Genomic DNA, 26,879 nt, shown 5'->3' with positions numbered 1-26,879 from the left:
TTTAACAGCCGCAGGCAGGTCGGTGGTGCATAGTAATTTGGGTGTGTGATCAAAGACAGAGTTTTTTTTTACAAATTCTTTTTTATTTCTTTATAATTCTTTATACTGGGTACTTCTTATAGACCTAATGTAAGTACCGAGTAAATACATATTAGTAGCCTTTATTTGAATAGTACACACTGTATAGGTAATACAGTACCTTCTACATTAAATCGGTAGGTATATATATCCACATTATCTACAATTTAAAAACAGTTACAAACTTATATATACCCTGAGACGTGCTCGCAAAAGTGCGCATGTTGACCGGAATCAAATCGGCCGCAAGCAAATCAACACTTTTCTGGGACTGCAGAATCATTATAAATATTGCTCTTTGCTCCTTAATATCCATCACTTCCCAGCCACAGCTGTACACAGCCCTAGAAAATACCTCCGCGGCATTCGTCAGCCGCTGCCCGAGGAAACAGTATAAGAAAAATACGAGGAAACAATACATGGCTATCGGCATAAAATTAAGATATTCCTCAGGTTTCAAAAAGAAAAAAAAGCAAATACACACCGCATTAGAACCAAAGTTAATTCCCATCGGTATACTGTATAGAACTCTAATGTCTTTTACTATATCTAAAATAAGAGTGTGCCGTTTTATAATAACACCAAGTCTTTCTTTTACAAAATCGTAGTTACTAGGATCTGTAAGCAAGGTATCAAATGTCATGATTTCATCGGAAAGCAGGTGGTACATGGCAGAGGTATGCGCTATGAGCAAAAGCATCATTGTCTGGAAGTTTAGTACAACGACAACAACCGTTAGTTCCTGAAGGGATGTAAGCGCTATACAGATTTCACGTTGAGGAAAAGACGTCAGATGCTTGAAACCTGAAAAAAAATGTAATCGTATGTAATTAATTATACTCATAAAAAACACCACACCAAATAATATTTGAAATGAATTGGCTTAAAAGGAACCATATTCTTTAAAATTATCCCTGTAATAATTACCCATATAGTAGTAGTAGTTATAGTAGTAGTAGCTCTTTATTGTACAAAAACACATTAAAAATAACATACATTGAGATGTGAAGTGCAAAGGCGAACTTACCCATATACCCATGACTCTAATAAGAATTTAGTTAGATTAGAACTGTTTGTTGAACATCTGCCATGCCCCGTAGAGTTCGTACCCAAACGGCTTCCATATCTCTAAATAGGCTGCTCATGCTCAATGATCATCTGACATTCTTTGATACATTTTGAGAACTAGCAATACTTTCCTAATTTAAAATAGCGTTCTTACCCACACACGGTGTCATTGAGAATGTGTTTTCGTTCAAGTCGGCGCGTTTTGGCAAATATGAAGTAAACTCGTTGGTACAATTGATAAAGTAGAATATAAACAAAATTCGTTTGATCATATATAAGGACTGCTTGTGTTTATCGACGAAAAGCCCGGCTTGGATAGTGCTCTTATCAGCCTCATTTGCCTTTCTCATTACATTTCTTAACAAATCCCTGAAAAAAAACGGTCTTGGAGGCAAGATTTAAGAAGTACCTAGTGTACAGTGAGCTAGAAAAGTGCATGGTGAATTTATCAATGAATTCATTCATGATTTATTCATGTAATTTTGCAGCTTAATATACCTGAGTTCAGTGCCCCATATTATAACCACATACTAATTGCATAGAAAAGTGATACTTATATTAGAGAACGTATTGTATTTGGTAGCAATCAATATTAATAAATCCATCATAAAAAAATATAATATAACAATTAGTCTGTTTTCGTTCCACTGCTGGACCCAGGTCCCAGGTAATAATACACACTAGTCCTAATAGGATTAGAGACTTCACATACATCTTTGTGTATGCAGATATAAAGAGGTTTCCTCGCGAGTTTTCCTCGGGTTACCTCTTTGCACCCCATCCCTTTTACCCTGAGCTCTTGCTTTACTGAACTGGATTTAGAACCCATGAATTCCGTTGGCTGAGTATGTTCCAGGGTACGTAGCCGAAGGGTACGTGGCACAAACGCTCACGAAACGAAACGCTCGATATCTATCTCTGTCGCTCGTGCGTATTGGCGCGACAGACCTTTCGCGGCGTTTCGTTTTCGTTTCGCGTCGCAGAAATGCCATTCGGCTACGGAACCAGGTCAGAGTATGATATTAGATCAAATACAAATAAATGCTATCCATCACCTATGAGTCAACCACCAGTAGCTATTATTCGCCGTAAGAAAAGAAAAAAAAGCAAATACATACCGCATTAGAACCAAAGTTAATTCCCATCGGTATACTGTATAGAACTCTGATGTCTTTTACTATATCTAAAATAAGACTGTGCCGTTTTATAATAACACCAAGTCTTTCTTTTACGAAATCGTAGTTACTAGGATCTGTAAGCAAGGTATCAAATGTCATGATTTCATCGGAAAGCAGGTGGTACATGGCAGAGGTATGCGCTATGAGCAAAAGCATCATTATCTGGAAGTTTAGTACAACGACAACAATCGTTAGTTCCTGAAGGGATGTAAGCGCTATACAGATTTCACGTTGAGGAAAAGACGTCAGATGCTTGAAACCTGAAAAAAAATGTAATCGTATGTAATTAATTATACTCATAAAAAACACCACACCAAATAATATTTGAAATGAATTGGCTTAAAAGGAACCATATTCTTTAAAATTATCCCTGTAATAATTACCCATATAGTAGTAGTAGTTATAGTAGTAGTAGCTCTTTATTGTACAAAAACACATTAAAAATAACATACATTGAGATGTGAAGTGCAAAGGCGAACTTACCCATATACCCATGACTCTAATAAGAATTTAGTTAGATTAGAACTGTTTGTTGAACATCTGCCATGCCCCGTAGAGTTCGTACCCAAACGGCTTCCATATCTCTAAATAGGCTGCTCATGCTCAATGATCATCTGACATTCTTTGATACATTTTGAGAACTAGCAATACTTTCCTAATTTAAAATAGCGTTCTTACCCACACACGGTGTCATTGAGAATGTGTTTTCGTTCAAGTCGGCGCGTTTTGGCAAATAGGAAGTAAACTCGTTGGTACAGTTGATAAAGTAGAATATAAACAAAATTCGTTTGATCATATATAAGGACTGCTTGTGTTTATCGACGAAAAGCCCGGCTTGGATAGTGCTCTTATCAGCCTCATTTGCCTTTCTTATTACATTTCTTAACAAATCCCTGAAAAAAAACGGTCTTGGAGGCAAGATGTAAGAAGTACTTAGTGTACAGTGAGCTGGAAAAGTGCATGGTGAATTTATCAAGGAATTCATTCATGATTTATTCATGTAATTTTCTAATTTTGCAGCACCTGCGCTCAGTGCCCAATATTATAACCACATACTAATTGCATAGAAAAGTGATACTTATATTAGAGAACGTACTGTATTTGGTAGCAATCAATATTAAATAAATCCATCATAAAAAAATATAATATAACAATTAGTCTGTTTTCGTTCCACTGCTGGACCCAGGTCCCAGGTAATAATACACACTAGTCCTATAGGATTAGAGACCACATACATTTTGTGTATGCAGATATAAAGAGGTTTCCTCGCGAGTTTTGCTCGGGTTACCTCTTTGCACCCCATCCCTTTTACCCTGAGCTCTTGCTTTACTGAACGACGGCAAGTGGATTTAGAACCCATGAATTCCGTTGGCTGAGTATGTTCCAGGGTACATAGCCGAAGGGTACGTGGCACAAACGCTCACGAAACGAAACGCTCGATATCTATCTCTGTCGCTCGTGCGTATTGGCGCGACAGACCTTTCGCGGCGTTTCGTTTTCGTTTCGCGTCGCAGAAATGCCATTCGGCTACGGAACCAGGTCAGAGTATGATATTAGATCAAATACAAATAAATGCTATCCATCACCTATGAGTCAACCACCAGTAGCTATTATTCGCCGTAAGCACCAAAATGGAGACGTTGACGTAACTTTTGATAAAGTCGCTAGCCACTCGCGCATGTTTAGCCTGAAACACCAGGCTACCCACGCCGTAAACATAGATGAGTAACGATAGATGTATTATCCAAAACGGAACTGAAAAAAACAGTTATATTAAAGATGCGTCACGCAAAGAATCTGTACTCGTAGTGGTTTCTTCCTGCATGATTGCATTTATTGCTCGTCGTTGACTTAAACCGTGGTCAGGCCCCGTAGCCGAATGGCATTTCTGCGACGCGAAACGCCACCGAAATGCCGGAGAAATGTAGTCTGGCTCTGTCGCGCCAATACGCAAGAGCGATAGAGATAGATAGCTACGAAAGAGATATTATCGTGAGCGTTTGTGCATTCGGCTACGCACACAGTAGTTGAAACGACCTATTTCGTTGAACGATTTCCACTTGTAACCACTATCCGAAAGCCTAACTCGAAATGATATTGAGCATGTAAGTAGCCAAATGCACAAAGGCTCACAATAATATCGTTCTCTAATCGCTCTTCTGTATTAGGTGGCCGATCTAAACTGCACTTTCGATAGCTAGAATCAACGGTTGTTATTTCATCTAGGCTGACTGATATCTCGCGGCTTTGAATTCCTAATCTATTATCTAAGTCTATTAGACGATTTGTTTAAACAAAATGGGTTCCCCCTATGCATACATGCCTATAGCAACTTCCACTTACCAGATATTTTCTTCCTGGTGATCTCAAATCCGACCAAACTGGGCAAGACCATAACGATGCTGACAAGGTTGTCGAAACTGTTGTCTCGCACCAGCTTCTTCAGCCGTTGGAATCTGTTCTAGTGCTCGCGCTAAAATTGTGCACTAGCCATGTTCTTCACCGTTGGAATCCTGTGCTCGGCTAAAATATAATGTTTACTAAGTAGATATGTCATAATAGCCGCAATATTTTTTTCTGTGCACGACACAACATAAGGATTGAGCACTTTAGTAAAGATTTCATCAGTTTCTTCGCTTCAGTTTCGCTATATACTCTTCAAATGCTTAACAACTCCACTAAAACATGTGATATTACCACTACCTACATAAATTAAGCATAATTTTTTCTTGTATTAGTAAGAAAGTCCTTTGAAACAGTAACTCTTGATAACTACCATTTCAATTTTATTATAGATTATTATAAAGTACCTATGTTTGTTTAATTAGTAGGCATCAACAAACATAATATAAATTATTCATTTCGTAAGTACTTATGCTTCATATAAACCTTGATTGGAAATTCTTAGAAAATTGTGGAAATGGTATGCATTAAAAACAAAACCTTACCTACAGTAGTTATTATTAGATTTTTGTTTTGTATATCATTGTTTTATTAACTTCGACGCAGATACGTTTCTAAATCCTATGCGTTGTACACAGAAAAAAACATTCAGTATTACTAATATGTACGAGTATATTACTGGCTGTCTTTGCAAGACTGTCAAGATTTTTAGTCGAACTACTAACCCAGCGATCAACTTTGCTATTTGCTGTTTCGCATTGATAGCAATTAAATACGATAAAATAATTCGATACGGTATTAAAGCAAAGGGTTCTGTTCGTTCTTTTATTAAGAGTCATGTAATTCATGTGTTTTTTATTTCGAGTTCTTTTTATGATAAACCTAGACCATTAATAATTATGGTCTAGAGACTTTTAATAATGCCTATTTTCTTTACAATTTAAAAACAGTGATAAATTTATACATAGCCTGGCAGGTGGTAGCAAAAGTACTCATGTTAACAGGAATTAAATCCGCAGCAAGCAAATCAACTTCTTTCTGAGACTGCAGCAGCATAGAAAAAATTGCCCTCCGTTCCTTTACGTGCATCATCTCCCAGCCACTGTTATAAACCGCCTGAGAGAACATCTCTGCGGCATTGGTCAGCCTCTGCCCAAGAAAACAGTACAAGAAGAACACAATGAAACAATACACGACTATCGGCATGAAACTAAAATATTCAGTAGGTTCTAAGAAGAAGAAAAAGCACATGCACACTGCATTTGAACCGAAGTTGATTCCCATTGGTATACTGTATAAGGCTCTCAGATCTTTTGTTATGTCCAAAATAAGCACGTGACGATATACAATGACAGACAGTCTTCGTTTCACGAAATCATAGTTTGCTGGATCGGCAAGCAGCGTACTGAATGTCATGATTTCCTCGGAAAGCAATCGATACAAGACAGAAGTATGCGCTATGAGGAGAAGCATCATTGACTGGAAACTGTGTGTAGTATTGAGAATAGTTATTTCTTGAATTGTTGCCAGTGCTATACAGACTTCACGTTGTGGAGACGACGTCAGTGGTTCAATGCCTAAAACAAAGTTTCTAAATATAACAGATTCGCAAGATCAAAGTGATCCCATAAGAGGTCTGTCAACAAAATGTTATACAGCAACAGAGTTCTAAATATCACAAAGAATTATATTATGTACACGTTAAACTTTCGTGATACATATTCAAATAGTTAATGAATCAACCGGCAGTACAACCATAGATTCTTTAATTATTTTAATTATATTCTGATACACTTTGCAAAGCTGGATCAAAGTGGATAGAAAGAGCCCAGAATAGAACAGAATGTCAAAAAATGAAGGAAAAGGAGAAGAAAAAATCTGATATATTTTTTTATAATTTTCAGCATCGATGCGGCTACCAATTATTAATTTAGTTTTACAGAGTTCATGCTGGCCCCATGGTTCAGCTCCAACTGAACACAAATCATAGAAATCTTTCTTGTAAAATAAATAATATAACAGCAAAACTCATTCTGAAAAAAAAAACTTATCATTTCACGATGTAGGGAACAAATCAAATTATTTTATTAAATATTTTTTGATTTGTTTTTTTTTTAAGTAGTACACTACTATACAGTGTGTGGCCCGGAACCAGGGATAATAATAAAAACAGAGGATCTATAGATCACCGGTAATTAAATTATAATGGTCTCACTTAATTAAAATCAGAATTTAACTTTCGCTTTTTTTCTTAAATACTTACTTTTATAAATTATAAATTGAAATAGATACCATACACTAAAGAAAAAGCGATCAAGCCCACTGGTGGCGAAGCCGGGAATCGAACCCGGGTCTCCAGCTAACGCGGCTGACGTGATAAACCGCTACACCACCCCGACCGCCGATTATCATTTCACGTTTAAATTCTTACCAACACATGGTGTCATTGCGAAGGTATCTGCGTTCAGATCAACACGTTTCGGCAAATACGATGTAAACTCGTTGATCGTATTGACGGAATAGAAAACAATCAGTATTCTCTTGATCATGGATAAGGAGCGCTCATATTTGTCGACGAATAATCCGGCTTGGATGGTGCTTGTGTCACTCTCTTTAGATTTTTTAAGTACACTTTTTAAAAGATCTCTGAAAATTAAAGTTCAAATGAAGAATGGTCAAGGAAGATTACAGCCTAACTCATTACACGGCCCAAAGTGTTCACGACCCGGCTCAATAAATGTTCATTTTTTTCATTGGCGGATGATTTACCTACCTAACGACATGGTTACCTTTTCTTTATCCACCAGTAGCTGTTGTTCACTATAAATACTAGGATGGAAACGTTGACGTAACTCTTTATGTAGTCGCTGGCCCCTTGCGCATAGTTGGCTTGGTAGACCACGATGCCCACGACATACACGTAGACAAGCAGCGATAGATGGATGATCCAGAAAGGGACTGTAATTGTATAAGCATTTGAAGTAGCGCTGAGATAAGGTAATTTATCTAGCAATAAAGCGTTTACTTTCAAGGCGAAGAGTCTCCTCTCTCAGGCGTTAGATTTTAAACGACTTTGTATGGCAGATCCTGCGCAACGTTGGCGTCAAAATATTATATTTAAATAAAACTTGCGCGTAAATAACTACCATCAGCTTTAGACTTATATTGACCCCTATAGACCGTGATTACTTTTTTGATTTTTGTCGAGCTCCCGATATTTCGACGCAGTTGCATGCATCATGATCACGGAAAACTCCCGGTCAATATAAGTCTAATGAAAATAACCGTGAATCATTTAAAACTGTAGATTACCATCAGCTTGATTTCTTTTTTTTTTAATTTATTTATATCATGAAGACAATTAAAAAATCTTAAGAACTAAGATGCGCCACAGAAACATAGCGTGGTGCAAATGCATTACTCCGCTCAACTGCACAGACACTTAGTAGGTACCTACACATATTATAGGTGAGTAAGTAATTGGTACTATGCCCCAATGGCTTATTCTAGGATTAGGCCAGTGCTAAATGTAATGATTACTAACAGCGATCGTTAGCCGGACTAGCAAAAATTTTAATTGTTTACCCTAACCGCAAATGCTGCTATGAGTGCTATGACCATCGACCATGACAAGACCACATCAAGTTGTAGCTTCTTTCGCTAAGCTACACTACGCTACTTGCCTCGTTGTCGGTTTGTCCGTTTTAACTACTATAAAGATTACAGAAACGAAATAAGTATATAAACATTTTACCGAATATATTTTTCCTGGTGATCTGATATCCAACTAAGCTTGGTCCGACCATGACCAGCCACAGCAGGTTATCGAAGCTGTTTTCCACCAGCCGATTTTTGATTCGACGAAGTTTGTTCCGGAGACTGACCATATTTGTGTCAGCCAGTTTACAAAATTTTTCTGCTAAAATTGAACTCTCAAATATGAAGAGAATGAGTGAAATCTCAAATTTTTGGACTTATGTCCAGACAGCAATTCTTTTCGCTGAGCTTTGCATACAAACTTCTATCCGGAGATGGTCACTCACTGTTCCTTGGAGCTGACTGTGGTGCTATGTGTACAACGTGGAGTCATCAGGAGACTACAACTACTCAGTTTATGCTTCGCCACAAATTCTTACTACAGGTACCAACAAAGTTATTACTTTAATTACTATAAATTATTTATTTAACAACTAAATAAGTAATTAAGTACTTACTGAATTGTTACAAGACATGTTAAAACTGCAGGTGTCAATATTCACATCGTAATAACGGATAAACAAAGTTTAAGTTATTTTATTACTTGTTGATTAGTTTCAATAGCTACCCTTACAGCAGTAAATAGAGACAATGTAAATCATATTTTTTTTTATTAGTCATAGTACTTGTGAGACGATTTTTGTTGTGCCCTTAGTACATAAATAATATTACAATAAAGGCCGGTTGCATCAAACCTTCTGTCACCGTCAAAGCGTTCGTTAAATTTGATTGTATGGGAAGTTCCATAGACTTCTGCTGCGTGACGATGATGTGTCTGTCAAATATGGTTAAAGTTTGACTTTGACACAAAGTTTGGAAAAAAAAAGCTTGAAAAACATGTCTAATGAGTAATGACGAATAACAAACAGTACGGGAGTAGAAGAAACAATACATTGAGTCGTTTGTTTACGATTTTATCGATCGGTGATGGGATTTAAATCCTAATATCTATCTCAATAAAACTTTCGACGGAACCCAAGTGAAAATACTATTCACATTTGTTCTAATTACACCCTCAAGTTACGGTGTAATTATACCTAGAAAAGGTATGTATTAATTAACTGTCATTAAAGTGTATCATCGCATTTTCTCCCGAGGGTGTTAGTTTATAACAATATAGGTGAAAAAAGGTCATACAAATTATTGACTACCAGATAACCAGACGTAACAACTTCTGCATTTTTAACTTATTGAATTTGATTTGCATACCCAAGCATTTACGGAGGAATACCATAGAGGGCATACTGTGCAACTTTTATTATGGAGCAGCCCAAAATTTTGAAAAACATTATTTGAAACAAAAATGTCTAGTGAACAGGTACTTTTATAGGCTTATTACCAAGGATAATTTATATAGGATTTACAATCTTCATACTAAGAATCGTACCTCATTTTTTTAACGCCACCTATTAAATACTAAAATAAAATAAAAATAAAATAAATAATTTTATTTACAAAAAATACTATCATAATTATACTGATGATGCCTCCATTTTTTTTTCAAAATGTGTATTAAAATAGAGAAATATGTCATTTGTTCTTATAAAAAATAAAAACGCAAAAATATGGGGAAAATATGATTTTGGCAACTTCCAGACTGCGAAGCAGCGCCATCTACGTTTAAGCTCAAATGGCTCATACATTTCAGGGGTACGCTGTTTTGTTATGGGCTTTGTCAGTCCCGTATTAAACGTCGTTGCTTATTACAAAGAAAGACTACTGTCGCCATCTTCCGGATTGGTATAAAAAAAAATAAACGGACTTCGGCATTGTTACTAGTATAACCATACGGAGTAAAGTGTACGGAAATGTACAGATGGCGCTTTACATGCAGTAATGGAATGTAAAGCTAGATGGCGCTGTCATCAGTGTTTATGACTTCATGTAAATGTAAACAAACAACTTACCCAATCACATGATTGAGAGTGAGGTCATTTGGGTTCTTTTTTTTTCAATAGGTAATCGGAAGACAATTACAAAATGACTTTGCCAGCTGTCTCGTTTATTATACGTAGTGTTGAAAACGTAGTGTTTATAACTAAATTCTTTTTCTGGTAATGATAAAACTACAGGTATTCACTACAACCACAGTATAATAAAGAGTACTATCGTACAGTATGGCCACTTCCGCTCCCCGCTGAAAGCGCCGCCCACCCCCTCTCGGTTACCTCACAGTTACCGCCTGTCAAAAACACGAACAGTCAACCTGTCATATGTCACTCATACAAGCATGGTAATACGCGTTCACCTACACGAGCTTAGAATGTGTGCTAGGAACAGTAGGAACGCGCCTCTTTTATATATTTGATCGCCAGTGTCCGATATGTGCTACAACACCGAATACGCGAATGAGAAAGTCGGCGCTATAAGGGCATTTTCAGAATTTGGGTCCCCCCAATTAGCGTAAGTTGTTAACAAAAATTAACTCGCTGTCAGTATTATGACGACAACTAAGCATAAAATCTGTATAAAAATTTCCTTTTTTTACATTTTGAATGGAGATTATCGCTTAAAGTTTATGTACCTAATTAGGTAACACAGAAACAATATTTTTATTGAAATTTCATGCTTATCGTCACAAAACTGACAATTAATTTTTGTTAACAACTTACGCTAATTGGGGGGTCTCAAATTCTGAAAACGCCCATAAACGCGAAATTGTTAAATCTTTCTGTTTAACTCCGAACTTGAATGGAGAAGATTACTTGGAGAAGATTGCAGTAGGCCTAGCACATGATGGCCGCGGGAGTATGTCGCCGCGAGATAGATCCACGTCTTCTTCTAACTGTATTAATGACATAAGGACGGGTAGTCTATCTCGCGGCGACATACTCCTGCGGCCATCATGTGCTAGGCCTACTGGAGAGAGTGACAGAAAAGGATCCCCACAATTGAAGAATATTTTCGCGGTTACAACTCAGGTTACTACTCTTAGGCACGATTTAAATGACCATTCGTAAACTTTATTGTAAGGAGATACGGTCTAATAACATTCATAAACATGACGCTGTACAATGAGCGACACGGACACGGTATAATCTTGCGCTTTCCCTTTTCAATTATCCATCGCCACTTTACTGTCTCCATGCATATCCATGAGGTAGTGGCTTCTTCCTTGTGCATTTTTTTTTAACTTAGCGACTATAATAGGTTATATAATAGTACATTACGATACAAGTGCGTAAAAATGGAAGTTCGAAACGAGTGGCGATAAATTAAAACACGACCGAAGGGAATGTTTAAATCGACACGAGTTACGAATTTCCTTTTCGCATGTGTATCGTACGACGTTTTTCAGTAAAGATGGCCCTCTGAAGTTTCGACCGACATAATTATAATGAACCACTTCTCGCACTAGTGCGTAAAAAAACACGTGCGAAAAGGAACATTGTAACTCGTGTCGATTTAAAACACTCCCTTCGTTCGTGTCGTCACTCACTTCCTTTTTTTCGCACTAGTATCGTAATGTAGGCGTAGGTAGGCGAATAAATGACATGGAAAAAATTACACAAAAATTTAACGAATATTTTGCTGATCACGTAACATCTAATACTAACAAGAATATTTTATCTGATAATTCCATTATTTCTAATTCTAAAATCAATTCTACCATGACATTTAAATCGCCAAATTCAATTTTTATGACACCAACAAATCCTTTTGACATTTTAAATATTATTAATTCATTGAAAAACACCAACAGCACCGGTCACGATGGCATATCATGTTAAATTGTAAAAACAGTAGCAACCATAATATCAACACCTTTAAGCTACATTGCGAACCTCTGTATTGAACAAGGTATATTTCCGGAAATGCTAAAACTTGCTGTAGTACAACCCCTTTTTAAAAAAGGCGATAGAGATAACATGGATAATTACCGGCCAATAGCACTTCTTTCAATATTTTCAAAAATATTTGAGAAGGTTATTTACAATCGATTGTATCAATATTTCGAGTCTCGTAATTTATTTGCAAACGAACAGAAAGGTTTCAGAAAAAACAAATGTATCAATATGGCCATTTTTGAGCTTTTGTAAAAAAATAATGAAAGAAATTGATGAAAAGAGACCTGTTGTTGCTTTGTATATGGACATGTCCAAAGCCTTCGACTTTGTTGATCATAATATTTTGCTAGAAAAATTATTTAACTATGGCATCCGCGGTAATGTTCACAATCTTATAAAATCTTATCTAATTGGTCGAAAGCAACTAGTTAAAATCAGCAAATTATGCTTCAAATCAAGGACTGAAATGTACGTGTCATCAAACTATAAAGATATTAAATATGGAGTACCTCAAGGCAGTGTGCTAGGTCCATTGCTTTTTCTTATTTATATAAACGACTTGCCGCAATGTATAGATCATCCCATGATTCTTTTTGCCGATGACAGCACAATTATATTTACCGGAAATGACCCACAATCACTAGAGGCAACTATAAACAAAGCCCTGGAGACGGTAATTGATTGGCTTAATATGAATAATTTACGAATTAACTTAACTAAAACTAATTACATGAAATTTAAGCAAAGAATTGACAAAATACCGAACCTCACTGTTTCATATAAAGACCACCTTATAGACGAGACAGATTTGACAAAATTTTTAGGATTAAGTTTAGATAATAAGTTGACATGGAAAGATCAGATTGACATTGTATGTAAAAAACTTAATTCACATTCTTATGCTTTATATAATCTAAGTAAAAAAGTAAATGAATCGGCAGTATTAACAGCTTATCAAGCTTATGTTACCTCAGCTTTGAGATATGGCGTCATATTTTGGGGTAACTCTACAGATCGACTAAGAGCTTTTAAAGCCCAGAAAAAATGTTTACGTTCGATGTGTAATTTACAAATAGATGATACATGCAAACCACATTTCATTAAATGTAATATTCTAACATTGCCTTGTCTGTATATCTTTGAATCAGCCGTCTATGTCAAAAATAATATAAGCCAATTCTCTGTTTCCAATAGCGCTCGGCGATGTAATCAAGTTTACACACGTTCAATATAACAAAAAATAAAACCGCCTTCAAAAAAAAAGCGTGTTACAAAACACGGAGAAACTAAAAAGCCAAAAATAATAAACCTTCGAATTCAGATTTCTTATCGGATTGCAATAATCTAAACATCCAAATTATAAACAAATCAATTATTTTTGTAGTCGGTACCAGACCTGTTCGTCGCCTTGCTATTTCCTGTTTGCCCTACCCAACCATACGCAGGCTGGTCCCGAGATCCCGACTCCAAAAATAATTGATTTGTTTATAATTTGGATGTTTAGATTATTGCAATCCGATAAGAAATCTGAATTCGAAGGTTTATTATTTTTGGCTTTTTAGTTTCTCCGTGTTTTGTAACACGCTTTTTTTTTGAAGGCGGTTTTATTTTTTGTTAAAAAGTTAATTTATTTGTTGATTTTTAGTGGTTCCTAGTGATATTATATGTATCAGTCCGAATATATGTACAGTAGTGAAAGAATTGTCCTTTAACTGCTAACCATTGAGGAGTTGACCTTCCATCATCAGCTCAGCCACATAAAATTATTACCATCAGGCGCAAATACTGGTGCACCTTTGAAAAATACACAAAAAACATTACATGTGCCTATAACATTTGAAGAGTTCCCTCGATTTCTCCAAGATCCCATCATCAGACCACGACTTGGTGCCAATGGGACCATCTCGGGGTTATACCCGTTCGATCAAAAAAAAAATTTTGAAAATCGGTCTACGATTCTCGGAGATATCGAGTAACATACATACAAAAAAAAAAAAAAAAAAAACACATTCAGTCGAATTGAGAACCTCCTCCTTTTTTGAAGTCGGTTAAAAAACGGCTCTTTTTGCGAAAAGTATTTTCGGTATGGCACCTAAGATTTACAATAAATTACCAAACAACATACTAGAATTAGGTGACATGGTAGATTTTAAAAAAAAGTCTATTTAAATTTTTGGCAAGGAAAGCCTACTATTCTATTAAAGAATTTCTCTCCGATTCTGAATTGTAGAATATCATTAAGATTAGGTTTAGTCTCAGGTCTTATTTGTTTAATATTTGCTGCATGCTCAATCGCCACAAAAAATATTTGTATGCCTACAGGCAAAGCATAGCGACACTGACACAACTCCATGTAAGATCTATATGTACCTATGTTTACAAATAAAATATTTATGATTTATGTACTATTTTGGTTGCGAGCACGCTACACTCAGTGATAGTGTCAGGAAAACATCAACCCACTGGATCTTAAACATACTTACAAATTACTAGGTACAGTCAATCAGTTGGAACCCTAGGCCACTCTACAACCATGTCAAAATGACAAGCAGTAAGAGATTTCTTACAATCTGACTTATAACGTCACTATGACATAGTTCTACAGTGGCCTAGGGTTCCAATTGGTTGACTGTACACTGTACACTCTGTACAGTGACCATTTTCAAACTGTGATATTGAGAACAAAACTATGAATGCCTTGTTGAGGAATAGAAATGAAATACAAATGATTAAACTTACTGCATGTTTAATTAACAAGCAACATTACAATTGACCGATTCTCTCAGGACAAGCATAACAGCAACATTAGATAATTAAATATAATGTCCATTCTTGCACTGCAACATATTTGCAATAACATCTACTCACATAGATTTTACGTTGTACTAGAAAAATCTCGTTTTAATATCTAAAAATATGACTTCAGCTAATAGTAAATTTCTTATAAATATAGATCATGTTGACAGCCGTAAAAGTAAATCTGCTCATAGCAGTCGTATTCTTTGGAATAGGTCGCCTTCGTGGCTTTAAAGCTTTGAGTTCAGGAGAAACTGTAGGCCGGGCGGTCCCGGCACGACTCGTGTCAGCTGTGGTCGGAGTTGACGCTGCGCACTCTGCGGAGGAGCTCCTCTACCCGTCTGTACGGGCTCTGACATCTCTCCTGATCGTTTTCTATGAGGTAAGGACTGCCTTCGCTTTCTCGGCCCTCTGGCGTGTGCCGCCCGCTGGAACTTTCAGCGACGGTCTTATTTAAAAACGGCTCCATATCTGCTGTCGCCGGAACTATCGCTTTGTTAGCTTGCTGCACCGCAGCTAACTCCGCTTCTTTCTGACGAAGCCAAACCGGTGAGTTCACATAAATTCTAGGCCTCTCTCTTAAAGCGTTGCATCTTTCTAACGCCGGTCGTCTAATTGGAACTGGTGGTCTGTACCCAGGTGGGATTGGTCCTCCTCGTCCTAGTATTGTACATATCAGTCCTTTCAACGCCGCTCGGAAGTCTTTGAGGTGGTATGCGTAAAGGAGTGGATTGATAGCGGAGTTGAGATGGGATAGAATAATGCAAAAGTCCGTGAGGAGATTTGGAATGTGGAGATCTGGTTTAAAGGCATTGATGGCGTTGATGGTGTAGAGGGGGATCCAGCAGACCATGAAGAAGAAGACGATGACGGCGAGGTTCTGCGTGGCCTTGACCTCGCGCTTCTGCGCCGCGCCGAGGACCCGCAGCATGGTCCCGCCCGTGACGCGCCCATTGGTTCCCTGCACCGTCATAACCTCGCTCAACTGAAACGAATTAAAGTCCCTATTAAATCCCTTTTATTAATATCAAATCAAACAAAAAATAAACAGATCTAACTATGATAGATACGTATCTACTAATAAATCTTAAGTTTAATTTTACCTGTTTCTGTATCACAAGCCATTCATTTGATTTGAAACGTTGCGTTAGATCAAAGTAAGTATAATATAAATGTTATACTTGAAATTGAAAACAAGTTTTTAGTTTCAAATTCAAATTACACCGTGTAAGAAGCGATACGGGTAATAACTGAGTCATACCAGTCAGTCAGAATTGAAGGAAAATATAAAGTTTAATACAGTTAATTCCCAAGATATGATTACAATTTTTAGTCATAGCTAAGGAAACGTAAACACTAATTACGTACATGATATTATATTATAATAAAAGATGTCTGTAGCGTCATCGTCAAAGATCGTGGTGAAATAAAGGAACAGCAGAATCCATCCATAACCTTAATTGACGAAATAATAGCAGACATCAGGATCCAAGGCCATATTAGGCCAACAGAGCCGATGAAGATTATAACTAGAATATAATTCACCTGTTTGACCACGACGCGGTAGATATGCGCGTAGAAGGCTGTCAGGAGTACACTAGGTGTCATGATCGTGGCAAAATACAGGAAGAGCAGAAAGTTGTAATCCATAACCTCGACGAATATCAGCCGACATCAGGATCCAAGCCCGCATTAGGCCAACAGAGCTGACGAAGATTATAACTAGAATATAATTCATCTGTTTGACCACGACGCGGTAGATATGCGCGTAGAAGGCTGCCAGGAGTACACAGGGCGTCATAATTGTGGCGAAGTACAGGAAGACCAGAAAGTTGTAATCCATAACCTCGACGAAGTAACAGCCGACATCAGGATCCAAGGCCGCATTAGGCCAACAGAGCTGACGATTTCTTATAACAGTTATAACTAGAATACGAGTATAATTTTATTCACCTGTTTGACCACGACGCGGTAGATGTGCGCGTAGAAGGCTGCCAGGAGTACACTAGGTGTCATGATTGTGGCGAAATACAGGAACAGCAGAAAGTTGTAATCCATAACCTCGACGAAATAACAGCCGACATCGGGGTCAACGGCCGCGTGCCAGCCCAGCAGCGGCAGGAAACCCACGCCGGCTCCGGCGACCCAGCACACGGAGATTATAACTGGAAAGAATGAAATTCTGGGTAAGAACTTGTATTCAAAGGGGTAAGTTATTTGATACTAGGAACAATATTCAAAGGAAAAGATTGCCTTTGTACAATTTGTTGAATTTTGGAAGTATTGTAATAAGAATAATTCCAAAATAACGACGCAATAAATAATGGTACATTTCTAGTAATTTCTCCCGACTCGAACCCCGACAGAAGGCCTGACTCTGTTAGAGATTTTTGTTAGCCAATCACTAATTATCATCTCTCAGCAAAGTATTTAGTTCCAAAGTTGGATATTGAATCATACCTACCTATATGCAGTGTAATCACAGACCAACCCCTAATCAAATTTTATAACTAGCAAATTACCATTCCAAATGCAGTTGTTTTGCCGTTTAATAAAGCAAACTCGTAAAATCTGATCGGTTTAGGATAACCTTGGCTATCGTACCCGAAACCAGTCCAACTGCGTTGTCGGACTTGTAGGTCTTGTTGGAATTGTTATTGAGGCTAAGCTCGTTAAAAACCATCTGTTGCAGGCAATTACTAGTGATTCCCAATACAGCGCAATGTAGACACAATACGTGCTCTTTCCAACCGTACAGTCAACCAATTAATAGTTATTTGTTATACAAGGGGGCAAAGTTGTATTTTAACGCCGAGTGTGGAATTGAAAAACGAGCAAGTGAAAGGATTCTATAGTTGAACCACGAGCGAAGCGAGTGGTTCGAGAATAGAATCCTGAACTTGCGAGTTTTTTAACACACGAGAAGTAAAATACATTTGCACCCGAGTGTAACACTAAACTTTTCCCCTCACTGTAGCGAGGAAACTACAACGCAAAAAATGCGTTTATCACTGCTTCCAGTAGTTCCACAAGTGGTAAATCATCTTTATTACTAGATTCACCTACTTTTATCAATTTTAAAACAGTAAATTTAACTTTATTCAAGGTCAAATTACTTTACCCACTATTGGATAAAATGCGTTTTTACCCGCTGATATTGAAGGACAAAACACGTGTTTCCGAGCTAGTGAGGGGAAAAATCCTAAATAGGGCCCTCTAGAACCCCGTCGTATTGACACCGTGCTTTATTTGCTATATAAGTCAGTGGCCTAGGATTCAGATTGGTTGACTGTACCTTTGAATGGGGTCCTTATAGAAACGGTTATTCATAAACAGGGTGTCCGGTAATTCATGGATAACCGTTTAAATGCGTAAATAAATACTAATAGAGCGCCTTAAACTGGACCAGAAAATCAACAAGTTTACCTCTAGTAAAAGTGATCTGGTTTTCCACACAGACAGAGGATATTTACTATTAAACAAACCTCATAAGCAATTTTCGGGACCAGTCTAAGCTGATCTATTGGTGGTTATAAGGTTATCCATTTATTACCGGCAGGGATGTAACGGATGTGGTTTTAACGGAACCGGAAGCGGAAGCGGAAGTTTGGAATTTAGTTTAACGGAAGCAGAAGCGGAACCGGAACCAGAAGCGGAAGTTATAGATGTTAAAAACGAAATGAAAAAATACCACATAGGTATAACATAAACCAAAACTACCTAAATTACCTAGAACTTTTAGGTGTTTACTGTTCAACCTGTAATCAGCAGTTTGTAATCAGCCTTTAGGCCCACTTAGGTTTTAAAAACGAAAAGAAAAGTTACCTGATATTTTATCTTAAGTATATCATTCATTACAATCCAAAAATTTAAATCACCTTGAACTTTAAGATGTTTAGTTGTTTAGGTAATCACTAAAAATCACATAAGAATCCTTTTAAACCTTTATTATGTCGTAAAAGGTTTTAGAAACGAAAAGAAAACTTACTCGTAGGTAGTACCTATAATACAATCCAAAACTAACCAGTAAAAATTATGCGTAATTGTTAGCACACAATTAAATTTTTAAATTAAATGGAGTGATTATAAAAGAAGTAAACTGTATTTAATAAACAAAAGCTTAGTAGCTTTATCTCCCGGCAGTTTGCTTCTAAGGGGATCGTAGATAAGCCCTGCACCACTGAATAGTTGTTCACTCGCTACTAACTAGGTGGACAGGACAAATATTGGCGCGCAATGGAATGAAGCGATTGATGTTTAGTATCGCAGCACGTGGCAAGCTGAGAGATGAGCGAATGACAGGTATAGACCTGTTGGTCTTTGATGTACGCCACTCATGTCCCACCGTCGCGCTAGGTTCCGACATCCGCTATAACTTCCGTTTGAAAAATAACAGAACCGGAACAGAAGCGGATGTGTAAAACAAAACGGAAGTTCCGCAGAAACGGAAGCAGAAGCAGAGCTCCGTTACATCCCTGATTACCGGACACTCTATATTACATGAATCGGATATGTCAGTGTTAAGAGACTATCTTTAGGTTCTGAAAATCCCAGCGGCTGAGATGGGCTGGTCACCTTGAAAGAATGCCATATATGAGGGCTCCTAAAATTATGCCCAGGTGGACACCACAGCAAAGGGCTAAACCTCGGGAAAAGTGGCTTGACTGTGTGGAAGAGGACCTTATGGGAATGAGGAAATTACCAACTGGAGAGATCGCGACAATTGGAGGAGGTCAAGACCCACAAAGGGTTGTAGCGCTATATCGGAAGTAAGAAGAAGTAAGTAATGTCAGTGTTAAATAATAGTTCTAGAGGTAGAAACTTTGATTTTTAATTTTCACTTTTACCCCCAAAAGTGGCCCCTATAATTAAATTTTCTTAATTTAAATTACATGTCCGTCTTTGGGTCACAGGTTTACATATGCGTGCCAATTTTCAAGTTAATCGGTTCAGCAGTTTCGTAGAAAATTTGCTGTGACAGTGGACAGACAGACGCACGAGTAATCCTATAAGGGTTCCGTTTTTCTGTTTTGAGGTACGGAACCCTAATAAAATAAGATTAGAAATAGGTAAGTATTCGTAGCGGCAGTTTACCAGCAAACTCATTTTGGCTGAAATGACTTTCTCTTAGATTAATCAATTTCGTCCGAGGGCAAAGAGACAGCAGTTTCAACCCAGAATTTATTTTGGCCTTAAAGCCTCCGCCACACGGGCGCGTTTCGAGAGCGTTGCGTCAGCTTAGCGGCACGCGAGCTGAACGCGCGCTGTTTCTGCGCGTTGGCAGAGCGCTCCGCCGGCGTCGCGCCGGCGCATCGCGAGCGGTCCGCCCTCGGAACGCTTGTGCAGTCACACATAACACAGCGCGCGTTGCGATCGGACGGATTTGCGGCATCATGAATTCGAACGTAGAAAGATAAATGCGAAAGTAACTCTGTCTGTCTGTCTGTCTGTCTGTCTGTCTGTCTGTTACACTTTCCCGCTTAAACCACGCAACCGATTTTGATGAAATTTGGAACAGACAATCTTTAGACCCTGAGACAGAACATAGGCTAATTTTTATTTCGAAAAAAAGGGATGAAGGGGTTGAAAAAGAGAGATAGCGATAGCGATAGGGATAGCGATAGCGATAGCGATAGCGGCACCTCTGGGTCGTCTTCCATCTGAAACTTATGACAGACTGTCTTAGAATAGTGTCTCTAGCACTTGAACAAGGGCATATCTCTCTACTCACGAGTAACTCCACATAAAATTCGACTCTACATAAAATTCGGCTCTACATAAAATTCGGCTCTACATAAATTCGGCTCTACATAAATTCGGCTCTACATAAATTCGGCTCTACATAAATTCGGCTCTACATATAATTCGGCTCTACATATAATTCGACTCTACATATAATTCGACTCTACATATAATTCGACTCTACATATAATTCGACTCTACATATAATTCTCTACATATAATTCGACTCTACATATAATTCGACTCTACATATAATTCGACTCTACATATAATTCGACTGCGATTGCGATTGCGATAGCGATAGCATCGCAATCGCTATCGCTATCGCTATCGCTGTCGCTGTCGCTGTCGCTGTCGCTGTCGCTGTCGCTGTCGCTGTCGCTGTCGCTGTCGCTATCGCTATCGCTATCGCTATCGCTATCGCTATCGCTATCGCTATCGCTATCCCTATCGCTATCCCTATCGCTCAGATCATGAGCGGATTGCGCGCGCATCGCGCGCTTCCCGCCAGCGTCCGGCGGGCGACACGCCGGCCGCCTGCCGGCGTCACGCCGGCCGCCTGCGGGCGTCACGCCGGCGTGTCGCTCCGCTGACGCGACGCCGACGCTCTCGAAACGCGCCCGTGTGGCGGAGGCTTAAAGTTTTTCCTAATCGTAACATCAAACATGATATAGGTGAAAAACTTAAGAAAGTCACCTGTTGTATGTGTGAGTGACGTGTTCGAATAGAACATAAATTTATGAAATTTTCACCAAACATGGCTATTATAAGGAATATTACAGGAAAAATAAAATCGTACACGTATCTTGAAAACTTTTTTTTTAATTTATAAAAAACCTTTCAGATTTACATTTTCAATTTCAACACCCTTGCGGGTGTTTATTGTACCTGTATTTTTTAACATAATAACAATGAAATTACCTGCTTTCAAATAGAGGCAAAATGGTTAAAATCGGTTTACGCAATAAACAATTATTCCATAAAAATCATCCTCCATACTAGCTCGCGCGCATTAGTTTACTCAATTTGCCGATAGATGTCGCTGTACGTTGAACGCTCATTTCCTACACCGCGTTTTTCCTGATATAATGAGGTCGGTTCAGGAGCGTCCTTGCGACATGTCGTAATAAGTCGTAAACTATTGAAGTCGAATAGTCTTGATTTTATTAGGACGTTGTCTAACAATAAAATTGTATATTAAAATATTACTTGTTATGTGGGAAATTGAGTCTTGAGGGATTTAGTCAAATCTGTAGAGTTCTATGAATAACATTTTGATGATTCAACTATTGAAAGTTTGTACGGAACCCTCGGTGAGCGAGTCCGACTCGCACTTGACCGGTTTTTTTAAATATGTGTTCTCTATTCGAACACGTCACTCACACATACAACAGGTGACTTTCTTAAGATTTTCACCTCTACTGAATATGTCCTTAAACAGAAACTCAGTATATTTATTTTATTAAGTACTAGCTTTTGCCCGCAGCTTCGCTCGAGTTAGAAACAGACAAAAAGTAGCTTATGTCACTCTCAATCGCTTCAACTCCATCTCCACTTAAAAAATCACGTCAATTCGTCGTTCCGTTTTGCCGTGAAAGATGGACAAACAAACAGACACACACACTTTCCCATTTATAACATTAAAGTACTAAGTACTAATGGATATCCAAAGGTATCCAAAGAGTAAAGTAATTAGAATATGTAAAACAACTATATTACCACGAAGATTCTCGGAATCGCAAATGACAAATGCGATATTCTACATTGTACGGGCAGGTGTGACGGCGACTATTGTCCTTGTGGTATGTACCTAGATATTAAGTAGCACACTTAAATAAACAGCAAACAAAAGTATTTTTCACGCTATGGTTGTTTGCTTACATAGCTGAATATGACTGTATTATCTACACGACATATTTTAAATAATATTATTCAGTCGTTCAATGATTAATATAACACTGAATCATACCACTGACTATCGAAAACAGTCCACGATATACTTATATACAGATATTATGTTTTTCAATGAAGAAAAAAATTGCATCTAAATCGAAATTCTTATAACTCCCTACACTACAAAATTAAACACAATAAATACCATTAAACTTATATCAGTCTTTCAGTCTTACTTCCTTAATCCTTATTCATAAACGTCCACTAAAGGTATCAACAGGATAAAGTTCGTTTGTGACTTTCTATCACACTAATACGTCGGAAAGGGACAAACGAACTTTATCGGCTTGATAACTTTACTGGACGTTTATGAATATGAATAAGGGGGCTAGTGTCTAAAATTTCCCTTGAAATATAAACTATCAAATGAAATCACCCAAATCCGATCCCTGCAGAAGGGTGTCCATAATGCTGGCTCTGGTGGTGTCAAGGAGCATTTTCTTTAAATCTTTAGACAAAGATTCATACTGTACTCATCATATGTGTCATCATAATGTACTGGCTGATTTCGGCCACGGCGCCTGCTAAGCACTACACACACATGGTGGCATTTATGAGTTCTCGAGTGGTAGGTGGCATTCTTAGAATTACCTAATAAGTGGACCCCAAACTCACATGTCCCTGCTAATAAAATGGCAGGTAAGAGCTACATAATAAGCTGACAGTAGTCGCCATTATCCCCACCACCAGTTTTACCCTTCCAGTTTTATCCCCTCACCACCGGGCGGTGGCGCCTACGGGCGCCGTTTGCCTCATTGGTTCTCAAATTATAACCAAAACAAAGTTGCAATAAGTGTACAATTTACTAAAAAGGTTGCAATAATTATTTTAATTATGTACATTTTAAATAAAAACAGGGACATATCAGTATACATTGGAGTGTATAGGTGTTGGATTTTGCAACCTGAATGGTGAAGGTGATAAAATACATTAGTGAGTTAAACCTACCCTCCATGGGTGTAATAAAAGTAAAGTGGTGTATTGCAACGGAGTACTTTAGCCACTGGCGGCCTAAAAACTATAGGCTTCAAATAAGGTACTTCGCTTAATATGCGTTTTATTGTAAGGTAAAACGCTGCTATTAAGCTTCCTACCGTTATTTGAAGCCTATTTTATTATATTTGAGACCTGTCTGTGACCGCCTGGTGGCCCGCATAACGCCAATGTGATTAATTCCTCATCATTAGTGAAACTGGTGGAAACAACTAGTGCACTTAATAATCTGCGTGTGTGGGTGAATCATTTCAATTCAACCAACTAAGTGGAATCTGCAGTGATACATGTTACTATTTTTGTGAATACTGTATTTTTAATAAATCAATGTGAATCAAGTTATAAGATTAAATCTTATTTCTAAAAGCGAGTTCATATTTTTATTTCATTTCACCCATCAAATCATAATTTTCGGTATTGTCTGTTTCTATTAATTTCAGGATCCTTTATCATTATGCATCGATCTACTTCGCTAAAAGAAAGTGAAATCTTGTTGAGGCATTACAAGCCACAATGCTATTTGTCTTTATCACAGCAAAGCATATATGTTAGATCTATAGATCTCAGTATAACTAAGGCATAATACTGTTTAGGTTACGTTACAGACACAAAGTTATCTTCATGGCTTATTCCTTTGTATTAATATTTATTTGAAAGTTCTTATAGTCTTTATGAGGAATCAAGTGCACTTATACAACATTTTACAAAAACAACGGGATCTCCCTTGAAGATATATAAAATCGACTACAATATTTCCTTACTTTGTTGTTAGCATATAATGGCTAAACAATGTCAAGTGTGTACGTACAAATTTGAACAAAGGTGATCATTGCGTGATGTCACAGTATGTACTTGTATTTCCAGGCCGATTTAAGTTGGCATATACGAACAAAAGACGAATTTCATGTGCCCACCTAAAGGTGAATAATAGTAGTATACAGAGTGCAGCTATTTAGGCAATAAATTATCTTTTAATTTATAAGATTTTCGTTTCAGTCCATTTTTAATATGTACCACCCTATAAGTGGTTTCATTTTGTTGTACATATACGTATTTGCAATTAGTTGGGTTGATATGGTAAGCAGCACTACCTTTGCTAATAAGTTGTAGTATAGCTAGAAAAACACTGGTTTTCACTTATCATTGTAATATTATACCAACTATATCTGCTGGATACCCATTATGGTAAGATAAATAAATAACTTGGACTGTAGGCCTAACTGAAGTTTTAGTTATATTTGGAACAAGACTAAAAATAGTTCCAAAATAGATTTTAGCATTGATTTGGCCCCATAAATTAGTTATGTCACAGGCGCGTAGCTCTAATATTAGTACATTTTATGTATTTTAGACGAGTAGCCAAGCAAGACACTAAATAATTCATAACTTATTTTTGTCAAAAACAAGGGAAGAATGTAGGCAGACTCGGCGATCAGTTCTTGTTGAACATTGGTAATATTCTTGCAGCAATAACCTTCGCGGTTATTTGCCTGAATGAAGCTCCCAGAATAATTAGTGTTTGATACTAAAAATCTTAAAGAGCCGTCTATTAGCGTTAGGAGCAGATTCAAGCTAATGAAGAGGTACATGTTGTATGTACATTCTTCTAACGTCACATTTAGGATTACGGTGCATCCCTTTTCTCGAAAAGAACTTTAGCCTCCTTCTTACCCAGAGAGCGGGTTTCTGTGGGATGTTAGACAAGTTGTCTAGGAAATCTAGAAGGTTCTTGATTTGGAATCGATATCAATAATTTGATTTAAAAGCCTTGTATAGCATGGCTTATTGTCGTTCGGACAGGTACCGTACAGATAAATTTTATTCATCTCTGATCATATCATACCCTATGTGGGTCATAGGTATTTACATACGGTAAACATCCAAATTGTTCTTATATATATTATACGTGGAAGGTTAAAGAATTCCAACGTTATATTCACATACAGCGGGGTACAACCTTATATATTATTATGTCCACAGAAGGAAGTGAAGTGTCTAACTCATAGGAAATTAATAAAGGGTTAAAGATCTGTCTTTGATGACGTGAATTTGATAGTCAACACAAATTGTCAGGTTTTTGCAAGCCAATTACTCAGTTCCAGTATAGATTACCACAATCTTAGATATAGGAACAATTTGGTTATTTACCACTTTTACCAGGCAAGCTGGATTACGAAGATTACACCCACTAATCCAACCTTTATTTAATAAGGAACTAGGCTCATCCCGTTCCACGTGACTTGTATTCAAAGTCATTGATTTGGTGCTGGCACAGAATATCGTCGCTGCGCGTGCAAAATTCGCTATGTGATTTTTAGCGATTTTTCGTTTTCAATGCCATTTTAAACCTTATTTCTAAATACATATGCTCCAAAAACAGCATCGAGCTCATTTCAGTATTACAGGTTTTATCAAAAGTAGATATGTGATGCCCATACATTGAATGTTCTTCCTATAATCGCTAACTGCAATAAATCACATAACTACATTATCTTCTTAATAACAGCAGTTTTGGAATTGCGCCTGCTATGTGAATTATGACACATAGCTATATTTTCGGAAATATTGTATAAAAAGATGTGTTAGATGTTTGTGCCCGATTTGTACAATCTCATACATAGCGATAATTTTGTACTATTTGTAGAAATCGTGGATGATTCCAGATCGTGTGTTTTGCGTCACATAGCAGGCTTTTCTTATAAAAATCTAGCCTACTCTCTTAAAACTTATACTTACTTACTTAAATAGTGTATGGTAGGTGGGTTTGTCGTCAAGTATAACCTCTATAAATGAGACAGAGAGTGTAGTTTCCCTTTTTATTGAGACTATGTCTGAAAATACTCACTCTGACCGAATAGTTATTTTTTAATATTTGTTAAAAATAAATCATTTCAAATTGATTTTTAAGATTAACTGTCAGAAATTTCTTAGTGTTTAGTATACTGACAAATTTCGTATAGGGTTCAGTGTGTGTAAACGTACTTATATTACAAAATATTGAAATAAGATAAATTTATGCTAAGTAACTCAAAAAAAAGAAAGTGATTTAACATTACCTTGAAGTGGTAAGACATCGTTTTGTATGAAATTTTGTGTGATAAGATCTATCTATGCTTTCTGGAAA

At 37.3% G+C, this 26,879-nt stretch overlaps 3 protein-coding genes across 4 annotated transcripts in view; all 3 read right to left on the bottom strand.

The window, feature by feature from the left end:
• Nucleotides 1–238: 238 nt before the first annotated feature.
• LOC125228059 (odorant receptor 10a-like) lies at nt 239–5,207 on the bottom strand. Its single transcript, XM_048132506.1, has 5 exons — nt 5,197–5,207; nt 4,668–4,780; nt 3,911–4,079; nt 3,003–3,217; nt 239–882 (listed from the first exon to the last, which is right to left on the bottom strand). The coding sequence occupies exons 1-5, from the start codon at nt 5,205–5,207 to the stop codon at nt 239–241; spliced, it is 1,152 nt and encodes a 383-aa protein (XP_047988463.1).
• A 453-nt stretch (nt 5,208–5,660) lies between these two features.
• On the bottom strand, nt 5,661–8,796 carry LOC125228342. The gene is made up of 4 exons (XM_048132876.1): nt 8,482–8,796; nt 7,517–7,685; nt 7,159–7,373; nt 5,661–6,304 (listed from the first exon to the last, which is right to left on the bottom strand). Exons 1-4 carry the CDS (start codon nt 8,612–8,614, stop codon nt 5,661–5,663), a joined length of 1,161 nt encoding a protein of 386 aa, XP_047988833.1. The 5' UTR covers nt 8,615–8,796.
• A 6,210-nt stretch (nt 8,797–15,006) lies between these two features.
• The window catches only part of LOC125227950 (adenosine receptor A2b-like), a 202,728-nt gene continuing 190,855 nt past the window's right edge, over nt 15,007–26,879 (bottom strand). For both annotated transcript variants that reach the window (XM_048132359.1, XM_048132360.1), the window contains exons 2-3: nt 17,021–17,232; nt 15,007–16,052 (exon numbers count right to left, since the gene is read on the bottom strand). In XM_048132359.1, the coding sequence (XP_047988316.1) occupies nt 15,354–16,052; nt 17,021–17,232 (911 nt within the window). In that variant the 3' untranslated portion in view covers nt 15,007–15,353. The remainder of the gene's footprint in view (nt 16,053–17,020; nt 17,233–26,879) is intronic.

This window comes from Leguminivora glycinivorella, chromosome 7, assembly GCF_023078275.1.
Source record: "Leguminivora glycinivorella isolate SPB_JAAS2020 chromosome 7, LegGlyc_1.1, whole genome shotgun sequence".
Taxonomy (NCBI): domain Eukaryota; kingdom Metazoa; phylum Arthropoda; class Insecta; order Lepidoptera; family Tortricidae; genus Leguminivora; species Leguminivora glycinivorella.
Note: the sequence above shows the minus strand (reverse complement) of the source record. Positions and strands in the feature narration are given on the sequence as shown.